This window comes from Sceloporus undulatus, chromosome 6, assembly GCF_019175285.1.
Source record: "Sceloporus undulatus isolate JIND9_A2432 ecotype Alabama chromosome 6, SceUnd_v1.1, whole genome shotgun sequence".
Lineage (NCBI taxonomy): Eukaryota > Metazoa > Chordata > Lepidosauria > Squamata > Phrynosomatidae > Sceloporus > Sceloporus undulatus.
Genome location: NC_056527.1, coordinates 150,130,578 through 150,156,468, shown reverse-complemented (window position 1 = coordinate 150,156,468; position 25,891 = coordinate 150,130,578). Strand labels below are relative to the sequence as shown.

Sequence of the window (25,891 nt, the reverse complement as noted above, 5' to 3'; positions counted from 1 at the left end):
CCCGCTCTTTTCCCAGAACTGGGACTCAGAGCGGCTTCACAACATTAAAACAGTACAATTAAAAACATAGAAAAACTGGTATTCTAAGCAAACAGCAATGTTGGGATCCAGGTACCTTTTTCATTTTCCAATGTAACATCCCTTTAAAGCAAGGACAGGCAAAATGTGGCCCATAGGCCATATGCATCCCTTGGGAACCCCAAAGTATGGTCCCTGGTGCCCCCAGAATCCCCCAAATTGTTTTGATTTTCAGACATTTTTTAAACCTGAAACCTCCAAATGGATCCCCAAACCAACCACAATCATGCCAGTTTACCCACAGACCCTCAAAACCCCTCAAAACAACAAAAAAGTTAGTTTAGAAGATTGGCCAACTCAGTGGCCAAAATTAACACAATAATAATAATAATAATAATAATAATAATAATAATATCCCACCCCTCTACGAAACGCAGTCAGGGTGGCTTACAAAGTTAAAATATACATTCCCAAACCCTCAATCCCATCCCACTCCCTTAAAAGTAAACAAGTTGAATTAAAACATACTTTAAAAGATAGCGTACAGGCAATAACAGTGGCTAAAGCAAGGTCAGGTCACAATTTGGGTTTTTAATCTGGTGGCCAGGTATCTATTCAGGAAAGGCCTGCTAGAAGAGGTCCTTTTTAACTGTTCAGGGTGGTAATATGACAGATCTCGTCCAACAAGCCGTTCCATAATAAATGGAATATATTACATATTACATATTACAATATCACATCACATGTGCCAAAATTTTATGGTCTAGCCCACTGAGGATAGAGTAGTGACCCCTGCCTCCTCTGCAGATACTTGTCCCTACTTAAAGGATGCAACTGGGCAACCAAAATCCAATTCAAATAGAGCAGACCCAGTGAGGAATTTATACAAGTATTGGCTTAGTTGAGTTCCCACTGGCTTTTCTTTAGTTTGGACTAACCATTGGACTAAACGGCCTTTTGATTTAAACTAGCACAGCTCTTCTCATGCGCCCATTGGCTGCAAGGCTTTTATTCCCTCCCCTGAACGCATTGCACCATTGACTCATGGAAGTGAATAAAACAGCTTTTCTTTGCTCATTGGGTGGCCAAGGTTTCCCCGCTGAAGGCAACAAAAGATGCTCAGTTCCAAACCTCACATCGAAAGTGTGTCGGGTTGGCTTAAACACGTTCCAGGACGTTTCACTTTCATGGACAGCTGCTTCGTCGACTCTTTAGTGCTTTTGAATCCATGGAAAACTTTGATCACATATGCTCCTAGTCAAAGCTAAGAAAGACTGAAGGAGAGGTTGGCAGGGATGGAGGAACCAGACTCACTTTCAAGGACAAACAAAGCCTTCCAAAGAGCTCTTTCCAAAAATAAAAAATAAAAAATCTCTTTAAATCTCTCTTTTTTAAAATTAATGTTTTTTACAGCAAAGGGGACATGTAACTATTGCAGCTAGCTTTTGCCATTCAACGGAGAGTCTCTGCCTCTGGGTTCCTTATCTGAACGTCCCAACTCATGTTGGCATATCTACTCCTACAATCCAAAAGCTAGAATCAAAGCAGTTTTTTGGACCTTCAGCTGCCAAGCTGCACTTCATAGCCATTGATCAGGCTCTTCCCAATATCTAGGAAGACAGCATACAAAATCATGTGCCAAATATTTCAAAAGGAGCCTTGAGTTACAAAAATACCCTGATCATAGGAGTAGAGAAAGCTGGGAATCTGTTAATGCGGCTAAGTACTGTCAGGTTGACTTCAACTTATGGCGACTCCATGAATGAGAGACCTCCAAGTCTCTTTGTCATCCACAGCCCTGCTCAGATCTTGCAGACTCAGGGCAGCCATTGTGGCTTCCTTGATGGAGTCTATCCATCTAGCATGTGGTCTTCCTATTTTTCTACTGCTTTCTACATTACCAAGTATATTTGTCTTTTCTAGTAAGTCAGGTCTTCTCATGAAATGGCCAAAGTATGACAGTCTCAATTTTGTCATCTTGGCTTCTAGGGAGAGTTCAGGCTTGATTTGGTCTGTGGTCCATTTATTTGCCTTTTTAGCAATCCACAGTATCCACAGAACTCATCTCCAGCACATCTCAAATGAGTTGATTTTCTTCCTATCCACTTTTTTCATTGTCCAGTTTTCACAACTGTACATAGAAATGAGAAATATGATGACTTGGACAACCCCAACTTTAGTATTCAGTGCTGTATCTTTACACTTCAGGATCTTGTCCATCATAGCTGACCTTCCAAGTCCTAGTCTTCTTCTGATTTCTTGACCTCAGTCTCCATTCTGATTGATGACTGGGAAAGGTGTGGAAAAATCTTGAAGCTGGGAATATGAGGATATAAATACTGAGTTAGACCCATGGTCCATCTAACCCAGTACTGTCAACTCCGAACTGGCAGCCGTGGCTCTAGACAACAGGATTCTTTTCTAGATCTACCTGGGCATACCTGCCAACATTTCACACATGAAAACTGGGACAGCTGTCAAAGCACCATCAGAGTGCAGTCATATGAAAAGTGGGATGATAAAGCATTGATCAGGATTTTCCCTACAAAGCAGGACAGCTGGAGGAATGCTTGGAGACCCCTGGTGGTCTCCCATCCAAGTACTAAGCAGACCTAACCCTGATTAGCTTTTACCATCAGACAAGATTGGGCATGTTCAAGGCAGTATGGTGATGTAGGCTGCTGCCACATTGCAGAATTAATGCAGTCTGGTACTGCTTTATCTGTCATGGTTAAAGCAGTATCAAACTGCATTATGGAATCATGGGATATGTAGTTTGATGTGGCACCAGAGCGCTCTTAGAGGGTAGGCTAAATGTCTCAAAAAACTACAAATCCCATAACATTGTGCTATGGCGGTTAAAGCAGGGTCAAGCGGCATTAATTCTGCAGTATAGATGCAGCAATAGTGTCAGAATTAAATCTTGGTAATGCCATTGTAGATGTGGAAAACTGCTCTTTGGTTCCTTGCACCACCGTCCCACAGCCCCCACCCCTTAAAAGGCCTTGAGGAGAAATTCCAAAAAGATTAAGAGTGGTCTTCCTTCCACCAGACAGTTCGGAGATAATCCACAAGACGGAGGCCAAATTAATCTGTCAAACGATGTTACAACCAACAAGCATGAAGCTGAGGATGAAAAACTGAAGTGGACATTCCCTTGGTGTTTCTTGTCATAAGTTGTTTAAGCCAACAGTGAGTTTTCACCATTGAAGGCTGCACATGACAACATATGGCATTTATAGGATAACATGAGGGCCAGCCTTGGGCCTGAGGGCAACCAGACCAAAATCCAGACTAGATTCCCCAAAGCCAAGGTCTCTCTGATCACCTGCTAGAGGCTGAAAGGCTTGAGATTCAGCCTGACAAGACAGTACCTAAAAAATACTGGTCTTTTCCTTGAGGCAAGACCAGAAACCTCAGCAGTGTCCGCTTCAGGTTTTGAGGGCTGTCTAGCACTCTCAAAGGGGGCACCAGCTTTGCATTCAGAAGGTTGCAAATTCAATCCCTAGAAAGGATCCAAGGTAGCAGGTGACAGAATCCACTGACAAAAGACCTTGGGCAGCTGCTGCCAGTCAGAGTAAACAGCACCAGCCTAGACGGTCCAATTCAAGGCAAGCCAGCCACCTGCATTCTCATCATTAGCACAGTGAGTGGGAAAATCTATGTGCAGCATTAAGCATGTGTCACTCCTGACCACATCCTCAGATTAATGGGGAAGCAGTGGGTGATATACGCAAGAGGGATGCTGGAATGTGTGGTTACTCTGTGCCTTCCAAACCTGGCCCATATCCCCTCAAATCTCTAAAGCACTGTTATTCTTTGAGGTCAATTTTTCGACAGCACTTAATCATGTCTCATGTGCAACCGCATCCAGCTGTTTCATACCCCAATAACCCACAGGAACCAAGCATAAAACTTTTTTAAAATTGTCTTTCTAAGTCTCCCACCTGTAACTGTGAATGGCATCAAGAGTGGGGGAGACTATTGCAGAAGCTCTGTAGGGGATACAGAAATTAAAGCCATGTTGCATGGGCCAAATACATGTAACTTCATGACAAAGAGGCCAGATGACGCTGGGTCCATCCCTGCTTCTCATGCGACATGATCAGATAATGTCTGGACAGTTCAGCACCAAAACCACTATATTTCTCCCTTAAATGCTTTCCCATCCCCCATGCCCCAAAATTGCCTTTTGCTCTGGTTTATCTGGAGAGTAATGGTAGGTGGCTGTTTACAACATGCCCCACTGTGCCACCCACCAGCGCCACCGAATCATGAATTGTACCATCTGAGGTCAGAATAAACTGCCCAGCTATGTGACTGAGGTTGAATGCCTTGTTTTTGGCGTCACAAGGGAGTGACCCATGGTGGCAGCGGCAGGTGGCACAGCCAGATGCATTGCAAACAGCCACCCGTTATCGCTCTGTTAAATTTTGAACCATTTGGAGAGGGACTGCTAAGGAAAACAGAGGTATTTGGACTTGCTATGGACTTGGGCTAAGGTCCACAGGGAAAGGTGTTGGTACACAGCATGCTGCTCAACAGAAAGGATGGGTCTGCTCATTTCAACCTTAGGTTTTAGGAATCTTTGGTCTTGAAGTGGTGAAACTTACCAAATCCTCTTAACAGAATAGGGTCCAGTCGTTATGTCTGGTGCTATGCAGTCTTTCACTGTTTTCTTTGGGATATAGAGGCGACCTTGCTGAATGTTACCTGAGCACCAAAATCCAGGGTTCCCAAGGAGACGATGCAGGATATTAACTTGTTGGTTATTGTCGGCTACAGATGTGTAAGTAAGCCCACAGCCAACCTCAAAGTTTATTACATTGACACCTACGGGGCTTTCAGAGTGGCCTGGCAAGTCCCATAGCTGGCCGAATCTCATGTTAGCAAATGGCTTACTGCAGAGCTGTGTATGTACATTACACAACTCAGGTCTTAAGGAAGTGGGTGATACTAAGTAAAACCAATATATTGTTTTCCATCTATTGCACAACCCAACTTTAAAAAAATGCCAGTAGCCTCAACGATAGATTATAGGTTGTTCTTTTTTTTTCCTTATGCTATTTCAGCAGGGATACGAAACTTTTCCTTTAAAAATAATAGTTCATAGTGTTATATGTATTTAATTAAGTGGCCATTCTTCCCATAATAAGCCTATAATGCTCACTCAATATAATCTTGCTAGGATACTTCATGCATTTAGTCCCCCGTGTAATTCTTCAGAGTCCCTAAACATACAAAGAGGAATGAGACCTGACAAGGAATGCCACTTTCGGTCGGCTGATTAACTTAATTGGCAGACTGACTTAATGGTCTGGGCAGTAGTCCCAAATATTCCTCCCTCTATGTGTCATTCTAGAATATCCGTAAATCAAGATTGCTTTGGTATTGATGATCACAGACAGATACACACACAGAGGGAAAGGTCTAAATTAGAAAGCCTGACTGTCATGTTATTCATTTGGTTTATTTATTCAGCTTGAATCATACCGAGAATGGATTTTACCATTACTGGTGTTGCAAACTGGTCAGGAGAAAGAAAATGGCTGTGATACGGAGCTGCACCAAGACAAAAATACAGTCTTCCCTTGGCACAGACTTTTTTTATTACTTGAAAGGGCACAGAGCTGATGTGTATTAGACATAGATCATAATAAAGATTGATTGATTGATTGATTGATTGATTGATTGATTGAGTCCCTGCTTCAACCACAGCAGTGAATGCTGAAAAGAAGCCTCTTTCCTTTGTAAAGTAATGGCAAGCCAAACAGGAGAAGAAGGAGAGCCAACACTTCGTGCCCAAGCTTAAAACCAGGTGCCATGCAATTACCTCTCCTCCTCCAAAAAATTGGGGAGCATTTTGAGATTGGGAAAGCGGTGGAGATGACAAAAAGGGCCACATGGAAACCTCATGATAGGTTGAGGTAACTAGGAAATAGCTTAAAGGCACACAAGAACAACAACAACAACAACAACAACAATGGACCACATGCAACCCATAAGCCATGCTATGCCCACTGCTGGTCTAAAGAAAGGAGCTAGTACTCTTAGCAGACATCCCTCACATGGAGCTGGTCAAGTCTATTGCCAAATGGGTTTAGGATGGCAGAATCCAGAATAATTCCCTTAGTATATTGTCTAGCCAAGAGTTGTGCAGGGATTTTAAAGGATCAAAGGAATGTTGTGGCAAAAAGAAAAGAAAGGAGAGGAAGGGAGATTGTTATGCATGCTGACACACCAAAAGTGTTGTAAAGCCAACCTGTTTAAAGGCTATGGTGAGAGGGGTATATAAATGATAGGCCACAGTTTCACAAGAATTTCCTGGCTTTTAATTAAAAAGTTTTATGAGGCTTGAAAGCCATTTGCATGCCTCATTATGTCCCCCCGTATCCCATAGCTTTGCGAAAAGCATTTCCAGATTGATGCAGAGGAATACAACAGAAATATCACCTAAGAAAAGAAAAGGGAGGGAGAGAAGTTTCAGCATTCATTGTATAAAATCCAGGACAGATGAAAGGGCTGGTCAATTAATTGAATTTTGTTGCAAATGCAAACTGCTTTCAGTGGGGCTGGAGAAGGCAAATTCCAGATTCATGGACATGGTTGTCCAGTTTCAAGTTGCATTGCATATATAGGGCTGGACAACTGAGTCAGAGCCCTAGGAAAAAAATTCATTTCTGGGTATCTGGGCACCTAGACTGCTGAGAATATGCTGAAATTTTGCTTTTGCAGTGTCCAAATGTAGAGCTGCATGGCTGAAGTTCATGGTCTGACTTCTCCAAATAGCTTCATTGCATCCCTTTTGGAAATGTAGTACATTTGGAGAGTAGAAATATTTTTCTATATTTATTCCAGTGGATGAAAACTAGATATCAGGAAAATATTGAAAAATAACTTTCTAAAAAATAGTTGAAAAATGTGTTTCTTGCATTTTGGGAAACATTTAAAAGAACAATTCTGGAACAACCCTGAACCGACAATAATCTTTGCAGTTGAGGACTTATTCTGTGCAAAATTCACACTGGCGGGGGCCAGGTGATACACAGTTAGTGATGAATTACATCCCTGTTTCAGGTCATACTTTTGGTCTACTATCAGCCCTTTCCTGCATGTATGTGCCTTGGCCACAATGTCTGGGGGAACTCTAAGGATTGCCACTAAGAAGAGGAACTTCTCCAAGCTCTGCAACATGTGGTTCCCTTTTCCACTCGGAAAACCACCAGCCATTCCATGCCTTTCAGCCTCATCTGTGCAGGCACTGTGCCAAGTGCAGATTTCTTCTTCTTCTCACTCTTAGTGGTAATGGAGCAGAGTGTGCAAAATTTCTCTTTTCACATTTTGTGCACTGCCTGGGCCAAAGACTTGAACCGAATGGGAAAAGTTCAAAAGCATGCAACAGCTGGATCGCGGCATCAAAACACTCTGCATCACACCTTCTCCTTCAGCAAAGCCATTTTCAGGTAAGAGTGTGAGCCCCCTGCTTTCAATTGGAATAGCGGACAACCTAACGGTCCGTTGCCAGTCTAGGTTTGAGCTTAATGTGTTTTCTCAAGACCACATGTGCACTTGGCAGGGACAGAAATACTTTCCATATGAGCTGCACCAGACTCTCTCTAACCAGGGCAAGGTGAGCCTAGAGAAAGAGCTACAACTAGTTATGTGTGGCTCAAATCCAGTCCATCTTCTGTGTGCGTTTCAGCAGGTCACTCTCATCTGCTACAATGTCTTGTAGAGCACTCATCCTGCATTTCTTTTTCATGCTAATGGATTTTTGCATGGAAAACAATGTGCAAAAATTCCTGACATTTCGTTGGCATCTGTGGCTGGCATCTTCAGAGGAGTTGGAGGTTTTCATGGTCGGCATCCATAGGTTTTGGTGGGTTTTTTGAGCTATGTGGCCATGTTCTAGAAGAGTTTATTCCTGACATTTTGCCGGCATCTGTGGCTTTAGCATCTTCAGAGAATGAATAGCCCAAAAAACCCACAAAAAACTGTAATTTGCAAAAAAAAAAACCCACACATTTTGCCACAATATGTACTCACGCAAAGCCACTTCTATGCACTTGAACATGCAAAAATGTGCTTCTTTTATTCACCAACAAGATCCAGGTTTTCAAAGATTTCTGCAGGCATATTTGTAAATTTATCTCTATAAATTTCATGGATAAGGGATCCTCTCTACCCAGATACAGATGCCGCTGAGACAAGCAATCTGACATTGGGAGGATGCCACCCTTTTTGAATAGGAAAAATCAAGTATCAGTGATGGATTTAGCCACAGTTCAGTGAGGAAAACACGTGCTTTGCATAGAAAAAGATCCCAAGTTCAATTCCTGCCTGAAAACCATCTGCTACAAAGGGCAGACATTAGATGGAGCAAGCTCTACATCAGCAAAAGGCAAGGATCCCATGTTTCCTGTCTCCTGAGTCCTTCTATCCTGCTGTTTGCTTGAATAACCATCAACATGAAAGTTAAAGAATCTTTTTGGAACAACCAGACAGCAAAGACCAGCCTCCAGGCTCTGTGATCATCAAGGCATTCAAAATGAGTTCAGACTCTGCTCCAAGGCAACTTGGGCTTTTCTTTAATGACATCAGTCCTGGCATTTCCCAGCCCAGAGAAAGCGATGGCTTCAGAAATCGCCTAGCCGACTAATCCTGCATCTCCTGAAAACAACGGCGTCTACAAGCGCAGCAAAGCACTGGAAGCGATCTTCAGCATCTGTCCAGCTGCCAGAGGCACAGATGTAAGCTCAGTTCCCTCGAACAGGAGGGAATGTAGTCCTATAAACCTTTTGGAAACTCCTGATAACAACTAATAACAGGCAAACTTTCCAAACAGAATCTCAGTCCTTCTGCAAAGAGAGGCACTTTTTATGTAGCAGTCCTGCATGCCAAAATACCTTTGTCTGCAGATCGTTTATGAGCCGAGAGGAAAAAATACATGCTACAATTGGTAGGAACAGAGGTTATAACAGAAAGGAGGAAACTACTGGTATTTTTATAGCAATTGTCAGAGCAGTTAAGTTGTTTTGCACAATGGGGGTCTGCTTCAAAATATATATAACGGCTCTCTGAGATTGTGTGTGTGTTTGCTAAAAAGAAGAGCACTTTAGAGCTACAGTAGTCAACGCAGAAAACTTAAGAGAGAGTCTATGGGTTTGAAAGGAACTTGCTTTCGAGAAGCACATTTAAAACAGCAGCATCCATCAAACAGGTCAAGCATCCGACTTCAGAGGCTCCTCTGAGCATGAATGTAATCAAACACATTCTGAATACAGCTACAGATGGACATTCCAAGATACCAAGACACTGATGAGTGAATTCAAGACTCTTCAAAACATGTAACCATCTCCCAAACTAGACAACAACAAATAATAATAATAACCAATTATTTCAAACACACGTCTTCCTAACAACGTCCCCCAAGTATGCAACAGTCCAATGCTGCACAGTGGAGGCAACAAACAGTTCACTGTTTCAAAGTCATCTTCCACTCAATTGGAAGCATAGCATTTTTGCAGAATACACACTCTCATCAATCATACCCGGCGGAGTAACTTTTCTATAGCCGGTTCTCTACTACCAACACACACACACACACACACACACACATAGAGAGAGAGAGAGAGAGAGGTGATGCGATTTTGCATGCTGTTCATGCAAAACATGACCTCCCTGCCCTTTCCTTGACAGGTAGAGGTGGGATGGGGCAAAGAGACGAATTGTGACAGAGTCTCATGCTTGGCTTACCTCGTCCTCAGGTTGTGCAAAGGTTGCGGCTTCAAAGTAGAGCACCGACAATAACAGGTAGCTGGCAAACATGATCAGCCAATGCGACCCAGCTACCCTAGAGGTGGAATTCCTTGGCCAAGTGCTAACAGCTAACAGATGCGCGGGTGTATCAAAAGTCTCACAATCCTCTGGGCTGCTGCCGTTCAGAGCATGTGTATGTGTGTGTGTGTGCGTGTGCGTGTGTGTCACTCTCTTTCCTTCTCCTGTGTCTGTGTGTTAACTACCCGGCTCAGCCACTCGGTTGCTCTGAAGACAACTGGTAAGCTGATCTTTTCACGTAATGACTTCTCCCTGTGTGGGGAAGAAGAGGAGGGGGGCACATGACAGCTATGAGCTTTGGGGAAAGGTAGTTCTCTCTGAGTGTGTCTGCGTCTGTGTGTGTGTGTGTAGCTACTATTAAGTAAGGAACGGGGCGGGACCAGAAAATGAGCAATGACAAGTCTGGCATCTGCTCTGATTTATGAAACTTTAAGGAGCTGCTGCAACTTTCTTTTCCTCCTCTCCCTTCCTCCCCTCTCTCTCTGTGTAAGGAATCTGGCCAATGCCTTATTAATTTAGGCAGGCATGACTGGAGAATTGGAGGCTGAAGGTGCCTCTCCAGACAATTAACCAGTCCAAGCTTTGAACGCTGTGGCTCCCACTTGCCGGCCCACTACTGTTTCCAGAAAAAACAGAACACAAACAATTGTGGTACAGACAACGCGGCCACCGTTCGCCAATAGCCTGAAAACACAACACTGGGAACCCTGAGAGGGTCATACCCACATGCAAGTTCTGCTTTTTTTGTCCATTGCACAACAGATGTGTCCAGTTCAAAGTTGCATAAGCAGCATTCTGCAAGGTTAATCCTTTGACATGGAGTTGTGCATCCTTGGACGGTACCTCATTACAGTATTTGTCATGGATTCACTGGGATTGCAGAAAAAAGCCATTGTGCATTCCCCCATTGCAATGTGGAACATCAAACAGGCGCATTGGTGGACACAAAATCAGCTGCACAATGTTGGTACTCAATGGCAGTGTAGCACAATTAGCACATAACTGCATGAGGTGCATGCACCCCACCAAACCAGCACAGTCAGCCAATGAGTCTGCACTAAATATGGGTGCTGACTTATTTAGGAATGGTCACAGGTGGCAATGGGTCGCAAGTGAATTCTTTTGAGGTGGGGTCGGAGGCAGCCCCAGTCTCCTATATAAAAACCAGAGGTTACCTGTTTCATCAATTGTCTACCTCCCCCCTCCCTGTCCAAAAAAAGCCACCATTAATAAGCATCTATAGAAAGGGACTTTGGACATCTACCATTGGAGAAAGGGTACAGATGAGAGAGCTGGAGAGTGAAGGAAGCAGACAGAAAAAAAATCAACTCGTTTGAGATGTGATGCTGGAGAAGAGAGATGAAGATGCTATGGATGGCGAAAAAGACAAACAAATGGGTCCTGGAACATATCAGACCGGAGCTCTCCTTGGAAGCCAGGTTGAGGCTATCCTACTTTGGCCACATCATGAGAAGGCATGGATCACTAGAAAAAAACAATAATGCTAGGAAAGGCAGACCAGATGGATGGCCTCAATCAGAAGGGACACAGGAATGGGCTTGCAAAAACTAAGCGAAGCAGTGGGAGACAGGGGTTCTTGGAGATGTCACATCCACAGCTCTGCTATGAGTCAGAGTCAACTTGAGGGCAGCTCACAAGAACAAGGTTAGTAATGATAAGAAGAGAGATAGCGGGAGTAAAAGCTTTCAAAGCTTGGACTGTTTAACTGTCTCAAGAGCCACCTTGCCGTACCCACCCCCCCTTGCAAAAATGGCCTTGGGAAAACCAAGGTCTAAACTGGCCAGAATACTCCTGGCTGCTCCCAAAGTATTCTGGCCCCAAAGCTGCCCCAGATTCCCCCTGTTCCCTGTGCATTTGAGAATAACAGTTAAAAGATGCTAATCTATGCAGCATGGTTTCCATTTGTATAACATGTTCATCTCCCACCCTCTTTGGCAAAGGAGTCAAGTGTGGACAGCAGTGTGCAACAGTCTCAAGAATGTACAGGGTGGGGCACAGGGAGGCAGACATGGGGGCTTTCCCCATCTCAACCCAATCAGGTTTCAATTTACATCAGGAAATCCAAGGGTGAATAGCTTAGCAAATGGATTACTCATGCTCTTAAAAAAGGAAATACATATGTTTAAGTGCTTTCCTGGATTGGGAAGGGGTAGTTGAAGATATAAGACCTCTTCCCTTCAAGATGAACCCACCATGCCAGACACCATGAAGAGCACAACACTGCCTTCACGGTTATTCCTGTGCCCTTGTCCAGACTACATTTTCTTCACCTTTCCGCTCCATAGATTGTTGCAATCCTTCCAGTTTGCAGCCACAAAATCTCCAGCTATTGCCATTTGCTGGAAATGATTTCTTCTCTATTTATGCTCTACAAAAGGAGGAGGAGATTTATGAGTGGACAGCAATTTAGATCAAATGCATTTATTTAATGGGGGGGGGGGAAGAAGTTATAAATATTCTCCGTTCCTTCCACCTTCCGTTATTAATAATGTCAATATTATCATCGTCATTGTCATCGCCATCATGATCATCGTGATAATCATCGCCATCAGCACAAACGTAAACATCATCCTGCCTTTTTCCCCAGTTCAGCACTTTAGCAGGAAGGCAACAGCTAAAACAACTGTAGCTGAAAATGAACAACATACAATTTTTTTAAAAAAAACATTAAGCTAAACCTGTTAAATAAAACATTTTATAACACATAAACCATTAAAAGGTAAACAGCAAATAGAAAAATTAAGACTTTATGGAAGTCTCACTACATTTGAGCAGACCATCTTCCAAGGCTTGCCAAATTTTGCTGAAAGAAAGCAAGGAAGGTGACAGTCTACCTTCTCTAGAAATGGAGTTCAAGAGCCTGGGAGGAGATATTGAGATGGCCCTCCTCCATGTTCCCACCAGATGTACCAGAAGATCTCAAAACATGGGCAGGTTAATATGGGAGAATACAGTCCTTCAAATAACCTGGAGTTGAGCTGTAGATGGCTCTAATTCTGATTAAATCTGGACACAAATCAGTTAGTAAAGGAAAGTTCTCACTCAGGTGATCAATGCACAACAACAATCTAACCAAGCCCTTCCCATTGGATTACTACCCAGGCTTCCAAGCCTTCATATAACATCAATATGGCATATTCCATTATTAAGCAAAATCCTGCCTGAGTTATCACCAGGATGAACAAGATGAAGCATCTCTAGGGAGAACTGAACTATTGCCATTAAGGAGAGGTTAAGAGGGTTTCATGGTGCAATTAATTGTGCAAATTTACCCAGATTGTCGTAAGCACAACCACAGAAGAAGCAGCAATCATACTGACCAACTTATATGCAACAGAGAGAAGACTACCAGCATGGAGTACTGGTTTAAGTGTTGACCTAGGACTCCTGGAGACCAGGGTACAAATCCTTGTTCAGCCATTGAAACCCATTTGGGTGGCGCTGTGCAAGTCGCACTCTTGCAGCCACAAAAGGAGGCATAAACCCTGCCAAGAAAACCCAGTGATAGGTTCACAAATGACTTGAAGGCATAAAACAGCAACAACAAATCAGCAAAAGCTAATAAGTAAACCTACAGGGTGCATGTGCATATGCAATGTACATATGAAAAATGGACATGTCGAAAACACATAATCATCTATCACTACATCATCCAGAATTATTTCTCTACAAGAGCCTGTATTATTTTTTCCATATCAGCATCCTTAATGCAAAAGCACTTTCATCCATTTGAAGGACAGACTTGCAAAGAATAGAGTTTAATCTCCAGATACATTTTTCTATCCATTTACTGGAGGAATTCCAACTTTCCAAGTCCTATAATTATCAATGATGCAGAGAGGGACTACAGTGCTGCAACCAATAGCCAAATGAAGCATTTGGCTAAAGTCTTGAGGACTGATTGAAACCAAGATCAAAACACACTGGATTAGACTTTGCACAGCTGGTGTAAGTGAACACCAATGCGCCTTCATACCACAAGGAAACATTAAAAATAAAAACCAACAACAAAGCAAATTCCTAAGGCATTCTCCACACTGCAAAGAGCCCCAAAAGAACAGACCAGGGAGAACTAATCCTGCTCTTATATTACTGATAGATTGAACAACGCCCCAAAGGCTTTGCCATTAAAGACGGGAAGGAACTTGGTTGGGTTCAACAGTCTCAACAAAAGTAGTGGTTTTGCACCTTTCACACTTCTGAAAAGAAATGCACCTTTATGGAAGAATTCACACATTTGCAAGGCTTAGAGGGTCTTTCTCAAATAAAAAACCTAATGTGGACAAAACAATGTACGTATTTTAAAATGCAAACAGAGCAAACATGCCCAATGCATAAAGCACAAAGAAATATGCTTTGGTCAATGTGGTAAATACATAAATTAGGTGAAAGGCATAAATAAATGCACATATTATTTTAAAGCATACTTTTGAATGTCCATGGAAGAACTCTCCATCACCACCCAAGTTTTTGAAGCTTATCCTAAATCAAGTATAGGAGAAATTCAGGTGACAACAACACTACAAATGAGAAAATTTCACTATTTACCATCTAGATTTTCACTGTTTCAAAGGGTGCATCTACACTGTAGAAATAGTGCAGTTTGACACCATTTTTACTGCCATAGTATAGTGTCAAACTACACTATTTTTTAATGTAGATGCAGCCATTGCTGGAAAAAGGTTTGTAGGGACAACAGTTAAACTTTCAAAACCAAATACTCTTAACCTCAATATGGGAGTCAGACTTTGTGCTTAATGATAAGAATTCTAGTTTGTGGGGCACCAGCAGACTTTGTCACAAAAAGCTAAAAACCTTGTAAAACTGCACATCCCAGGATTCTATAAGGTGGAGCTATGGCACTTAATGTGGTGTCAAACCGCATTATTTCTACAGTGCAGATGCACCCAATGGCTACGTCCCATCAAAGTCTAAACCGAAGTAATGATGGTTTACTTCATCATTATAGCCACCCAGAAACAGCGCTGTACTCATCATCATGTCTCCAGTGTCATACATTAAAGAAACCAAGTATAATTCTATGGAGCCAAGTCTCAATCCCATGAACCCAGAACTAGGAGACACAGTGCAAATGGCAAATCCCTTTCATGGCTGGTGTGAATTATAGCCATGGCTCCGTTGCCAGAATAAATCTTCAGAATGACCCTTGTTTTAATTAGCAAAAGCAACATTGATGCAGTGATTAAACTAATTTGAAGACTGGAAATGTCTTAAGCCTTGGCTGCACTTTGGAGCGGTTTATCTAGAAGGGGGAATGGACGTCTTGTGTTGTTGTTGTTGTACCTCTCTATTTACATAATGATTAAGGGAAAAATAAACCATGTGTTGTCCAGAAGGACCGCATTGGATCTGGTCTCTGGCTGCTGATTCATATTCAGCATTTGCAACACTTCCCTCAAAAGGCATGCTTCTGGGATGATTTATAGGATGGAAATAGATGACAAAGGAAATGAGACACCGGGATGGATTGCCAAAGTTTGCTTCTTTTTCTGAGAAGATCCATGAACAAGATATCCATTTAGAGCTGAAATGGTCCAAGATAAGTGTGTGGTATATATTCTGAGGACCTCCTCCAGAGGTAGGCAACTTGGAGACCTCAAGATAATATGTCATCGCAAGTCCCTGAGCTTTGTCGATACTGACTGGGACCAGAGCTTGAAAAAGAGATGGTTTTGGACTACAGCTTCCAGAATCCTCGAGTCAACCTGGTCAGTGAGTATGCTGTCTGTAGGATTCTGGGAGATATAATCCAAAAAGCCTCTTTGCCAATTTCAGTTTGAGATTCACCAAAACAGCTGGAGAATGCCAGGTTGCCCATCCTGACTTATGCCAACACAATGGCTGCCAAGAGGTTGGTGTTTTATGGACACGTACAGTCCTTTACACCAGCAGCTGTACATTTGTTGGCCATAGTATAACATCCATACTGTACAAGCAAAATTCCACAAGGGTAACTGATGTTCATGTACTTGTGCACTCTTGGATGGCGCATAAATACTCATCATTTACACTTTCAATGTACCTTTTGGTTCTCCAAAACTGCAGGGACTGTATGCACACTGGAAGATACACAACTGGTTGCACATTCAGCAGAAGCATAACATAACAAAATGCTTTACTATGAGAGCAAGCATGACGTGGGATGTCCACTAATGTTTTCCAGATGTTTTCGTGTGTGTGTGTGTGTGTGTATTCCCTGTGACTTGTTTCAACCAACACCAACTTTTTCATTCACACATTCTGGAGACATAGAAACACTTGTGAATTTTCCATCCATGACAAGAAAGAGTATCTCTACATAGAGAGAGACCCTACTGTGATATATTAACATTTCAGAATTTAGAAAATCCCAACATTTCGTCAGTCAATACATTGGATTCAGGCCCTGTGTGTTTGGTCTCAAAGTTGTACATTCAGAATGTTCTATATGCCACGGAAAGATTTGACTTGGTTACCAGGGTATATAATATAGAGGTTTCTCAGAAACGGTGTTTTTGTTGAGTGCCGGCTTGGTCTAGTAGTTTGAACATTGGATGCAGAGACTGGGGTTCAAGTTCCCGCCCAACCATGGAAATTTAGTAGGTGATCTTTGGCAAGTCACACTCTCACAGCCTGAGAGGAAGGCAATGGAAAACCTTTCCTAGAGAAATCTCCCAAGAAAACAGTAGGATATGGCCATGGTAAGTTGAAGTCAAGTACTGTAACAAAAGCCATTGTCATTAGAAATGCTCAGGCTTTTCCACTGTCTTGCTAGACTCACATGAAACTTCTGACAAGGTACACTGAGGTCAGACAGTATCCATTTGATATCCTCTGTGGATGTGGTTTATACTCGCCATATTAGGCTCTACGCTGCATGAATTCATATTAAATTGCTTTGTAGTGCCTTCTGCGTCTCCCTGGGAACATGTCTTTATTTTTATGTTCACTCAGTGAGGAGCCTGGGACATAAATCCTCGACCATTTTCTACTTGCATACAAGGGAGAATAGTTACCATAGATGTCTCCCTTTTGCAAGAGAAAACAAAACATCTCCATGCAGTATTTTCCCTGCATTCAGACATCACAAAGTGTTCTGGCCAGATTATTCGACACAGATATAATCCCTCAAGATGTCTGGATATTGGCAGAATACTGAAGGAACAGGCAGTATTGCTTGCCTAAGAAAACCCTATGAAATTCATGGGGTCACCATTAGTTGAATGGCAGCTTGAAGACACATACACACACCATGCAAAAGTCTTACGAGACAGTAATTCTTGTTGGTAGTATTATCAGTAAAATGGATTTATTTCTAACCAGGAAATTAGTAAGGGAGAATATTCTTTCCATTTCTAATGATAACTGGAATATTCCAAAACTCAACCTTTGTACCCCTGTGGCACCTTTGAAATAGTTTTCAGGTCTCAGGGAATCTCTGCATAAAAGTGGTTATAGCTCCAGCGCAAAGAAAATGCTTGATTGTGTTTTATTTTTATCGCAACCTCTCGCAGCCTCTCACAAAACCCTAAGCTTTCAGGGAATCCTATGTTTCTTATGTGCCTTCAAGTCGTTTCTGATTTATGGCAATGGTAAGGCAGAATTATCACAGGATTTTCTTGGTTAAGAGGGGTGTTTGCTCTTGCCTTCCTCTGAGGCTGAGAGAGTGTGACTTGGCCAGTGGGTTTCTGTGGCTGAACAGGGTTCTGGACCCAGATCTCCTGGAGTTCAACACTCAAACCCTTGCACCATTCCAGCAAACAGCATTTCTGACTAGCGTCTATATTATATACCTTGGTAACCAAGGCAAATCCTACCATGGTATATAGAACATTCTGAATTTACAACTTTGCAAGTATATAAAAAAGCTAGAACAGCTTTTTAAACTGGACTCTTTATCCCTCCAGGTCACCCACACAAGCTGTGTTTGAAAATAGGCTGAAGACGTAGCTTTACCAGACTAGACGAGGTTTCCATGCAATGCCTTAAACATCTGTTAGATGTCTATGCCGAATCACATCTGTGGCCATACTCAGGTTCCCAGGCAGGCTGTTGAGTCTCCATTCCTTCCTAACAGGATGGATAATTTCTTTTCCAAGCTGTTGGAGGTAAAATTGATTTGCTCAGGTTCTGCAGTGAAGAAAAACACAGTTGTTTTTGCTAATTGCCACCAGCACAGCTTCAGCCTATAGCAACGCCATGAACGATAGACCTCCAAGAGGCGCTGATGTTAGCAGCCTTGCTCAGGTCTTGCAAGCTCAGGGTGGTCCTGACTTCCTTCACTGGATCAGGTTATCTTTAATGGGATCTTCCTCGCCTCTCCTCCCTTTGACTTTACTAAGCATTATTGTCTTTTCCAATCAGTCATGTTATTTCATAATACGTTATTTCAAAGTGCAAGGGCCTCAGTTGAGTCATTTTAAGAGATTTTGGACATCAGCTCCCCAGAGCCTCAGCCATATTGGCCAATAGCTTGACATTCTGGGAGTTGAAGTGTAAAATCCCTTAAGAGCACAGTTTGGGGAGCACTGCTTTAGATCCTTTGCTATGAGCCCCTAAATTTTACCCTCGACTTATCCACAGGTCATAGCAAATGCCATAATTTTGGCCCCAAAACCCTCCCTCTACTTATACATGTGGTCGAGTATATACGGTATAATAAGTATAATAAGTATAATGGTAACTCTCCCTACAGCTGGGGCAAACCATTTTTCCCAGCAATGTTACAGTGTTGTGAAATTTCCCCAGTCTATCTCCCTAAAACTAAAGCAGGTTGCTCTTAAATGGGCAATTAAAATCTAACGGCTTTACAAAAAGACTTACAACTGGCGGAAACCAAAGCTATAAGGACTGGTTGGTAAATATGGATTGATACAGCTCTTCTGAATTTGGACTCTCCTTCAGGGCATCTATACTATACCACTATGATGAATGACTAACCTTCAGAATGTATCATTATGACACAAGCTAAGGTCACAGTGATACATCATAATCAGCTGCAGTAGCATCACTAGGGTTGGTGTCACCAAGTGTGGTAACTTATGGTGTCACTCCATGGACCTCCTAGGATGGGGCTGCAGATGGGGAAGAGGGTCTCTCCCCAGAGAACCCAGCATCCTGCCATTGCTGCCCTCCAGCAGCTGAGATAGTAAAGATGGGATGCCTCTCCATAGAATCAGAGTTGGAAGAGACCCCAAGGGCCATCCAGTCCAATCCCCTGCCATGTAATCCCCCTCGACAGATGGCTATCCAACCTCTATTTAAAAACCTCCAAAGAAGGAGACTCCACCACACTCCAAGGCAACATCTTCCACTGCCGAACAGCTCTTACAGTCTAGAACAGTGGTTCTCAATCTTCCCAATGCAGTTCCTCATGTTGTGGTGACCCCTCCCAACCATAAAATTATTTTCTTTGCTACTGTAATTTCCTAAGACCATCAGCAATATGTGTTTTCCAATGGTATTAGGCGACCCCTGTGAAAGGGTTGTTCGGCCCCCAAAGGGATCACAACCCTCAGGTTGAGAACTGCTGGTCTAGACGTTCTTCCTGATATTGAGGTGGGATCTCTTCTTCCTTGAGCAAGAACAGAAGATCTCCACCCTCATGAAAAGAGAAAGTCACAGCAGTTACCCCAGCCTTTCCATCCAAAGGACAAGGGTAGGAAGGAGCCAAACAGATCAGGAGGCGGAGGCTAAAGAGCAGATAAAGGAGATCTATGGCTTCACCCCATCCTGATCCTCCCAAAGGGGGAAGGCACACCAAGACGAGTCTCTTTCTCAGGGACAGGCCCTGGGACACTTCTCTGCTGCCTCTGATAGTGTCTCCCAGTGTGGTCCACATAGAATCATAGAATCCTAGAGTTGGAAGAGACTGCAAAGGCATCCAGTCCAACCCCCTGCCATGCAGGAAATCTCAATCAAAGCATTCCCATTGACAGATGGCCATCCAGCCTCTGCTTAAAGACCTCCAAGGAAGGAGACTCCACCACTTTCCAAGGGAGTTTGTTCCACTGTTGAGCAGCTCTTACTGCCAGAAAGTTCTTCCTAATGTTGAGGTGGAATCTCTTTTCCTATAGCTTACATCCATTGTTCCAGGTCCTGCACCCACCTAGTGATGTCACTATCCAGGCTTAAAGACCTTGTATAGGCTTTCTCCCCATTCTAAATGATTGGAAGTTTAGTCCCCAACCATAAAAAAGTGCTTTGAGCTCTAGGATGGTGGTAATTTGGACCCACCCCTGGAGTCCATTCCCTGATAACATCTCTGTAACCGAACTGAGCCTTTGGGTGATGTCACCTTTGAGCTAGAGTTTCCTGGCAAACTACAACCAATGTGAAGGTCCTTAAACCCGTCACCCCCATTGAACACAACAGTCTTTGCTCAAAAGTTATAACTTCTTTGCAAGGAATGGGGGCACAAGAATTGCACCTTTGCTGATCTTTCCCAGTTATACTAAGCACAGGCATGGAATTTTCTTTGTTTAAAAATTGTGATGTTGTGCGGCCAGAACATCCATGGTCTCAGCTATATTTGGAAGGTCCTAATTACCTCAATCTTTTTGCAAATCTTCAGGAATTTATGGGAGAAAGATATATAGACGCTGGTTGTGATAGCTCTCTGTCTGGGATTAATTACACCATCTTCTTGGGGACTATTAAAACCCTGTGTATGTTCACATCTCAGTTAGGTTTTCACTGATCTTTCTTCTTAACCCAACAGTCCATTTGGCCTTTGGCTGTCTGAGGTATATGGGATTCTCCATGACATACAAACTCTGCAAATGTTGGCTGCATGTGCAGAAATCTGGCAAACTGAAACCAGGTTATGGAGATTTCCTTTCCATTTAGGAGACAAATAAGATAGTGAAACATCAGCTACATTTTCTCCCTTTGATAACTTCATTGGGCAGTGGTCCACATGAATTGGAGCCCTTCTTTTGCAGACCTCTAGACGCGGGACGGCTAGTAACGTCAACAGCTGTACTGAAGGGAGACTTTCATGAAATGCAGCTTTTCCGCAACTCTTATCGCAAGTGTCTACACAAGGCAGAAATTATCTTCTGAGCAACAAGGGTGGGCAACGGTGACCCTCCAGATGTTGACAGACTACACTTACCATCATCCTTAGTCAGCAGAGTCAAAGGCCCATTACAAACGGGCACCCTAGGACGGACTCAGTCCGTGCTAGGGTTAGAAAGGGGCGTCTCTTCTGGGCTGCAAGAAGGAGCGCGATTTTCGTACTCCTTCTTTGCTGCGTTCGGGAACCGCACTGTTTGGCTGCTGCGGTTCCTGGATGCAGCAACCGGCGGCGGCAGCAGACTGCCGCAATCCGGTGGTCTGTAACGCGCCAAAGGCAAAATGATCATGTGAGTTAGAAACTAGCAATATTTGGGCTTCATTCCCACTTACAGATAAATCAGTGTGTGATCTGAATCAATGGATCGATTTGACAACAGTGCATGGTTCCCACTACATTTGTCCCGACTGCATTTTACCCCCTAAAATAATCCACTTGTGGTTCACATTAATGCATGAATTGATTAAATATGAACCTGCTCCAATCGGCCGAAGGCTAAATTTAAATCAATTCCGATCCACACCTGGGTCACACTTGTGCGGAACTGATTTTTCGAAAAAGTCACGGAAAACATCAGTGTCAAAAAGATGCAGGTTAAATGAGTCTAGCACATGGCCCCCCTCTTGGAATCGCTTCAGTGATTTGGTTTAAGTGGGAACCAGGGTCGTTTGAACTGGTACAAAGTGATTTGTGATCTGATTTAAAAGGTAGTGGGAATTAGGCCTTGGAGGGGCATAAGGGACCATTCTGTCTTCATGATGGAGCAGAAGCTTTGGATCCAACAAAGGAAGCCACAGGCCTGAGTTTGCAAGGAATGAGCAGAGCTGATAAAATGGCTAAATAATGACTTTCATCTCACTTCTTAATCTTCTTTTTTCCCCAACCTAAATATACCCAGCTCCCTAAGACACTTCTCATGGGGCATGCTTTTCATACCTTAAAATCCTTTGGTGACTAAATTAGTTTTAAATGTCCATGGTTTTAAATCGTAGATTTTAAGTTGTTCTAACAATTGCCTTGTTTAATAGGTGTTTCTCTTGTTTACATTATTTATGGTTTATCTTGGAAGTGCTTAATTGTTTGTATAGTTTTATGTGTATACTGCCCTGAGATCCCACAATAAAAGGCAAGATGGAAGATTTAAATAAATACATGAATCATGTTTGTGCCTTTGTGACCAGTGTCTTTCATTATTCTGTTACATATTCTTTTACACTGATATCAGCAATGCCAATAATCCAGTCCTTCAAGACACTGGCAACACATGGTCTGACATTTTACATTCCTTGGATAAGTTGTTCCAGTGCATAATAAATGGCTTCCAGATGTTCCAAATAAGACTTTTTCACTGGTCCCTCTCTCCTTGTAGACATAAGACGTCCGCTAGCCCTGTCGCTTTTCACATTCCATTCCATTCATTCTAGTCGGTTTCATTTTTAAAACAAAAACTCTGACACCTTTTTGCAGAGGTCTCAAGGCGATGAATAAAGCCAGAAGGAATAAACCGCAATGAAGCATCAATGAGGAATCCAAAAGCAACCTGCCGAAAGGCCTAGAGGTTAGACAAACTGCTCTCTATGCCTTTGCCTTTCTATTTTACCTTGGCAAATGGGCTAAAGCTGGAATAAGCAACATCGAACTGCCTTACTTGTGCGGTATCCGATCTGTTAGAAGACACAGTACTGAAATCAGCTCAACATTTTACTTTTACTCTATGACTGAATCAATGAGTGGTGAAGACAGATGTTGTAGGGTAGTGGTCTGAGCGTTGGATATGGACTTTGGGAGACCAGGCTTCAAACCCCACTTGGCCATGGAAACCCACTCACTGACTTTTCAGCAAGTCACAGTTTCTTAGCTTTAGTGGGCAAGAATGGCAAACTTCCTCTGGTTAAATCTTTTTAGGAACCCAGAGTGTAGTAGTTTGACCATGACTCCAGAAGACCAGTGTTTGAATCCTGTCTCTGCCATAGAAACCCATTGGGTGACTTTGGACAAGTCACACTCTCTGGGCCTCAGAAGAAGAGAGTGGCCAACCTCCTCTAAATAAATCTTGCCAAGAAAACCCTAGAGATAGGGTCACCATGGCAGAGTCAATCTGAAGGGACATAACAACAATAAGGTGTCCATGCACACTGATGAACACCGCCCTTGCTGAATAATAATAATAATAATTATTATTATTATTATTATTATTATTATTATTATTTATATCTCACCCATTCACAACGAATCAGGGAGGGTTACAGCAGTAAAAGAATACATCACAAATCAAACAATATAAAAATTAATCCCTTCCCAAGCCCCCATCCCAAACCTAAAACCAAAACAATATAAAAACATTATCTCTATAAAATCAACCAAAAACTGGGGAGGAATTTGACGGAAGAAGGAGGCGCAACCAATGGTTATCATTTGGACTACAGACTATTCCTCCATTTGGCTGGGGATTATGGGATTTGTAGTCCAAACTATAGCCGTTCCCCCTAAACTCGGGATGCCCCTACACTCTGGATTTAACATATGCTAGATTTATCAATAGAAGAGGGGAAATACTTCATCTGCTCATCTGCGGAATAAATTGCCTGACGGGGGCAGACCATTCTTCTGTCTTGGAGATGCTCAAGGAAAATTTTCAGCGGCAACAGACAGGGCTGGTTCAAATTTCAGAGCAAAGCATCAAATTGCTACATACCTGGCTATAAGCTATAATATTCCTCTAAGTCACCCCTATAAGTAGAAACATAACAGAGAAAGGCTTAGCCATGTTTGCTGGAGAACCAGATGTCGGCTACTACGCAGAGCTTGGCGCACTCACCTTCTGACTCACAGAGAGACACTTGGGGCAGCTTAAGGAGTAATCCACATTGTTGTTGGTTCTGCAAATGGTTGCCATTGGGGTTTTGTAGGCTTTTTTGTACAGTTAATCAGCGGTCTAAAGTAAGCATGTCTGGACTGAACAGATGCTATTAGACAGACTTGCAAAAATATTAACAGCCCTTGCATTGTTCCCAATCATTAACACGTATCATTCTGTCCCTGTTGGGTTGCGGATCATTAGGGAGAAAATCATCAGAACAAACTTAATTAGACAGACGGAATCTCTCCCAAAGAGACAGCGGTCAGCGAGCCGCATTGTTTTAGGCAATCTTGATGGCAGTTGTCGACAATGTAATTTCAAGAGAGAAAGAGTAGGGGGTGAACGAGAGACAGAAAGACGGTGGAAACCGTTCAAAACCTCCCTTTAATTATACATTAGATTGAAAGAGTGAAATATTTGCCTTGCCACTGGAGCAGGGAAAGCTGATTAGATCGCACCTAATTAAAATGCGACATTTTGATTAGCTCCTGGCCAGGCTTGGACTCCTAATAACATCCCCACTGTTTTAAGAGTGCCATTAAAATTATTTTGGAATATTTCGCATTTTTGTGCTCCAGCTGGGCTTGCAGGGGAAGCCGTACCATCAGATGTGGGGTCTGAGCCCATTTATCACACTATTTCCGATTGTTGCCCTAGACCCCTTTCCTGCCTGGCCTCTGCCTCAGTGGCACTGACGGTTTAATGAAACCACGGTCAGTGCTATAAAACCCCATCGCAGCATACCGAACCCGAACTACGAAGCCATATTTCATGGGCAACCATCCGCATGCCGTGCAGAAACATATGGCTTGGAGTGAAAAGGGATGGAGGGAAGAGAGACAAAGAAAAAAGCCAAAGAAATCTGAAAACCAAGCAATTAAAGTGGTTAACAAAAAAAATTATGTGGCATTTAAAGGCTGTACATTGAAATTTATGCCTGGATACACAACAGTCAATCGGACGGCGCTCCAGCCAGCTGCTTATTAAGCGGAACAAGCTTGATTAAAATACAATATGGAATTTGCTTGCTAATCTCAGTTCAGGACTCTGTGGGATAGGATCACAGAGTTGGAAGAAGCCATGAAGTCCAATCCTCTATAAAAGATAGGAACATCCCAACCTTTGGTCCTCCAGATGTCTTGGACTTAAATTCCCTTAATTTCTGACAGTTGGCCAAGTTGGCTGGGGCTTCTGAATCTGAAGTCCAAACCAAATGGAGAACCAATTTCCAACCTTTGGTCCTCCAGATGTTTTTGACTTCAGTTCCCAAAATTCCTGGCTGTTGGCCAAGTTGGTTGGGGCTTCTGGGATCTGAAGTCCAAAACCAATGGAGGGCCAAACCACCAAATGGTGTCAAACTGTATTAATTTTGCAGCGTAGATGCAGTTAGATAATCAATAAAGTTGCTATTCCACACTATAAAAAGAGAGATGGGAGCCCTTGTATGTGAAACTCACACTCATGAACTAGAACCATGTTTGAGTCGTATGTAGATGTAAATGGTGTTATGCATGCAAAGTGAAATTTTTGGACAACGCACACCAATAGGCAGTCGAGTTCCACATTCAGAATTGTTGTGCATGCAGAAAGGCTTTAATATTCAGGGAGCAGTGTGTGAATGTACAATGCATACCTGACAGCCACATGTGTTGCCCTCCAATATACATTCATTGCTATCTAATACAGTGGTGCCTCGGGTTACGAAATTAATTCGTTCCGCCATTCCTTTCGTAACCCGAAAATTTCGTAACCCGAAAAGGCTTTCCGTTAGCACTGGAAAGCCTATAGCTGCACTTTGCAGCATTTGAATTTCGCGCCGAAATGAATTTCGTAACCCGAAAAATATTTCGTAACCCGAAACAGTTTTTGCCAATCCAACTTTTTCGTATCCCGGAAATTTCGTAACCCGATCATTTCGTATCCCGAGGCACCACTGTATATGGGAAGCAGAATGTACCTTTGTGGGTGGATAGTTACGCTGGACTGAAGCAATGGAGGATCTTGGCCTCAGTGATCTTCACATACATCTATGAAAGGGTTAGACATCAAAGCTATTTGTTAATGAACTAGATCTTTTT

The 25,891-nt window shown here is 42.8% G+C and overlaps 1 protein-coding gene and 1 long non-coding RNA gene across 3 annotated transcripts in view; both read right to left on the bottom strand.

Moving 5' to 3' along the window:
- THSD4 (thrombospondin type 1 domain containing 4) overlaps positions 1 to 25,891 on the bottom strand; it is a 270,621-nt gene that overhangs the window by 94,112 nt on the left and 150,618 nt on the right. Inside the window, exon 1 of one of the 2 annotated variants that reach the window (XM_042474928.1) lies at positions 9,775 to 10,064. The exons of the other annotated variant lie outside the window; for it this stretch is intronic. Within the exon in view, the coding sequence (XP_042330862.1) occupies positions 9,775 to 9,846 (72 nt within the window). The 5' untranslated portion in view covers positions 9,847 to 10,064. Of the gene's footprint in view, positions 1 to 9,774; positions 10,065 to 25,891 lie in introns of those variants that run through there. 2 annotated transcript variants of the gene reach the window in all.
- On the bottom strand, positions 12,341 to 18,790 carry LOC121934437. The gene is made up of 3 exons (XR_006104619.1): positions 18,700 to 18,790; positions 17,833 to 18,006; positions 12,341 to 12,505 (listed from the first exon to the last, which is right to left on the bottom strand). It is a non-coding gene; the product is annotated as an uncharacterized LOC121934437 (long non-coding RNA).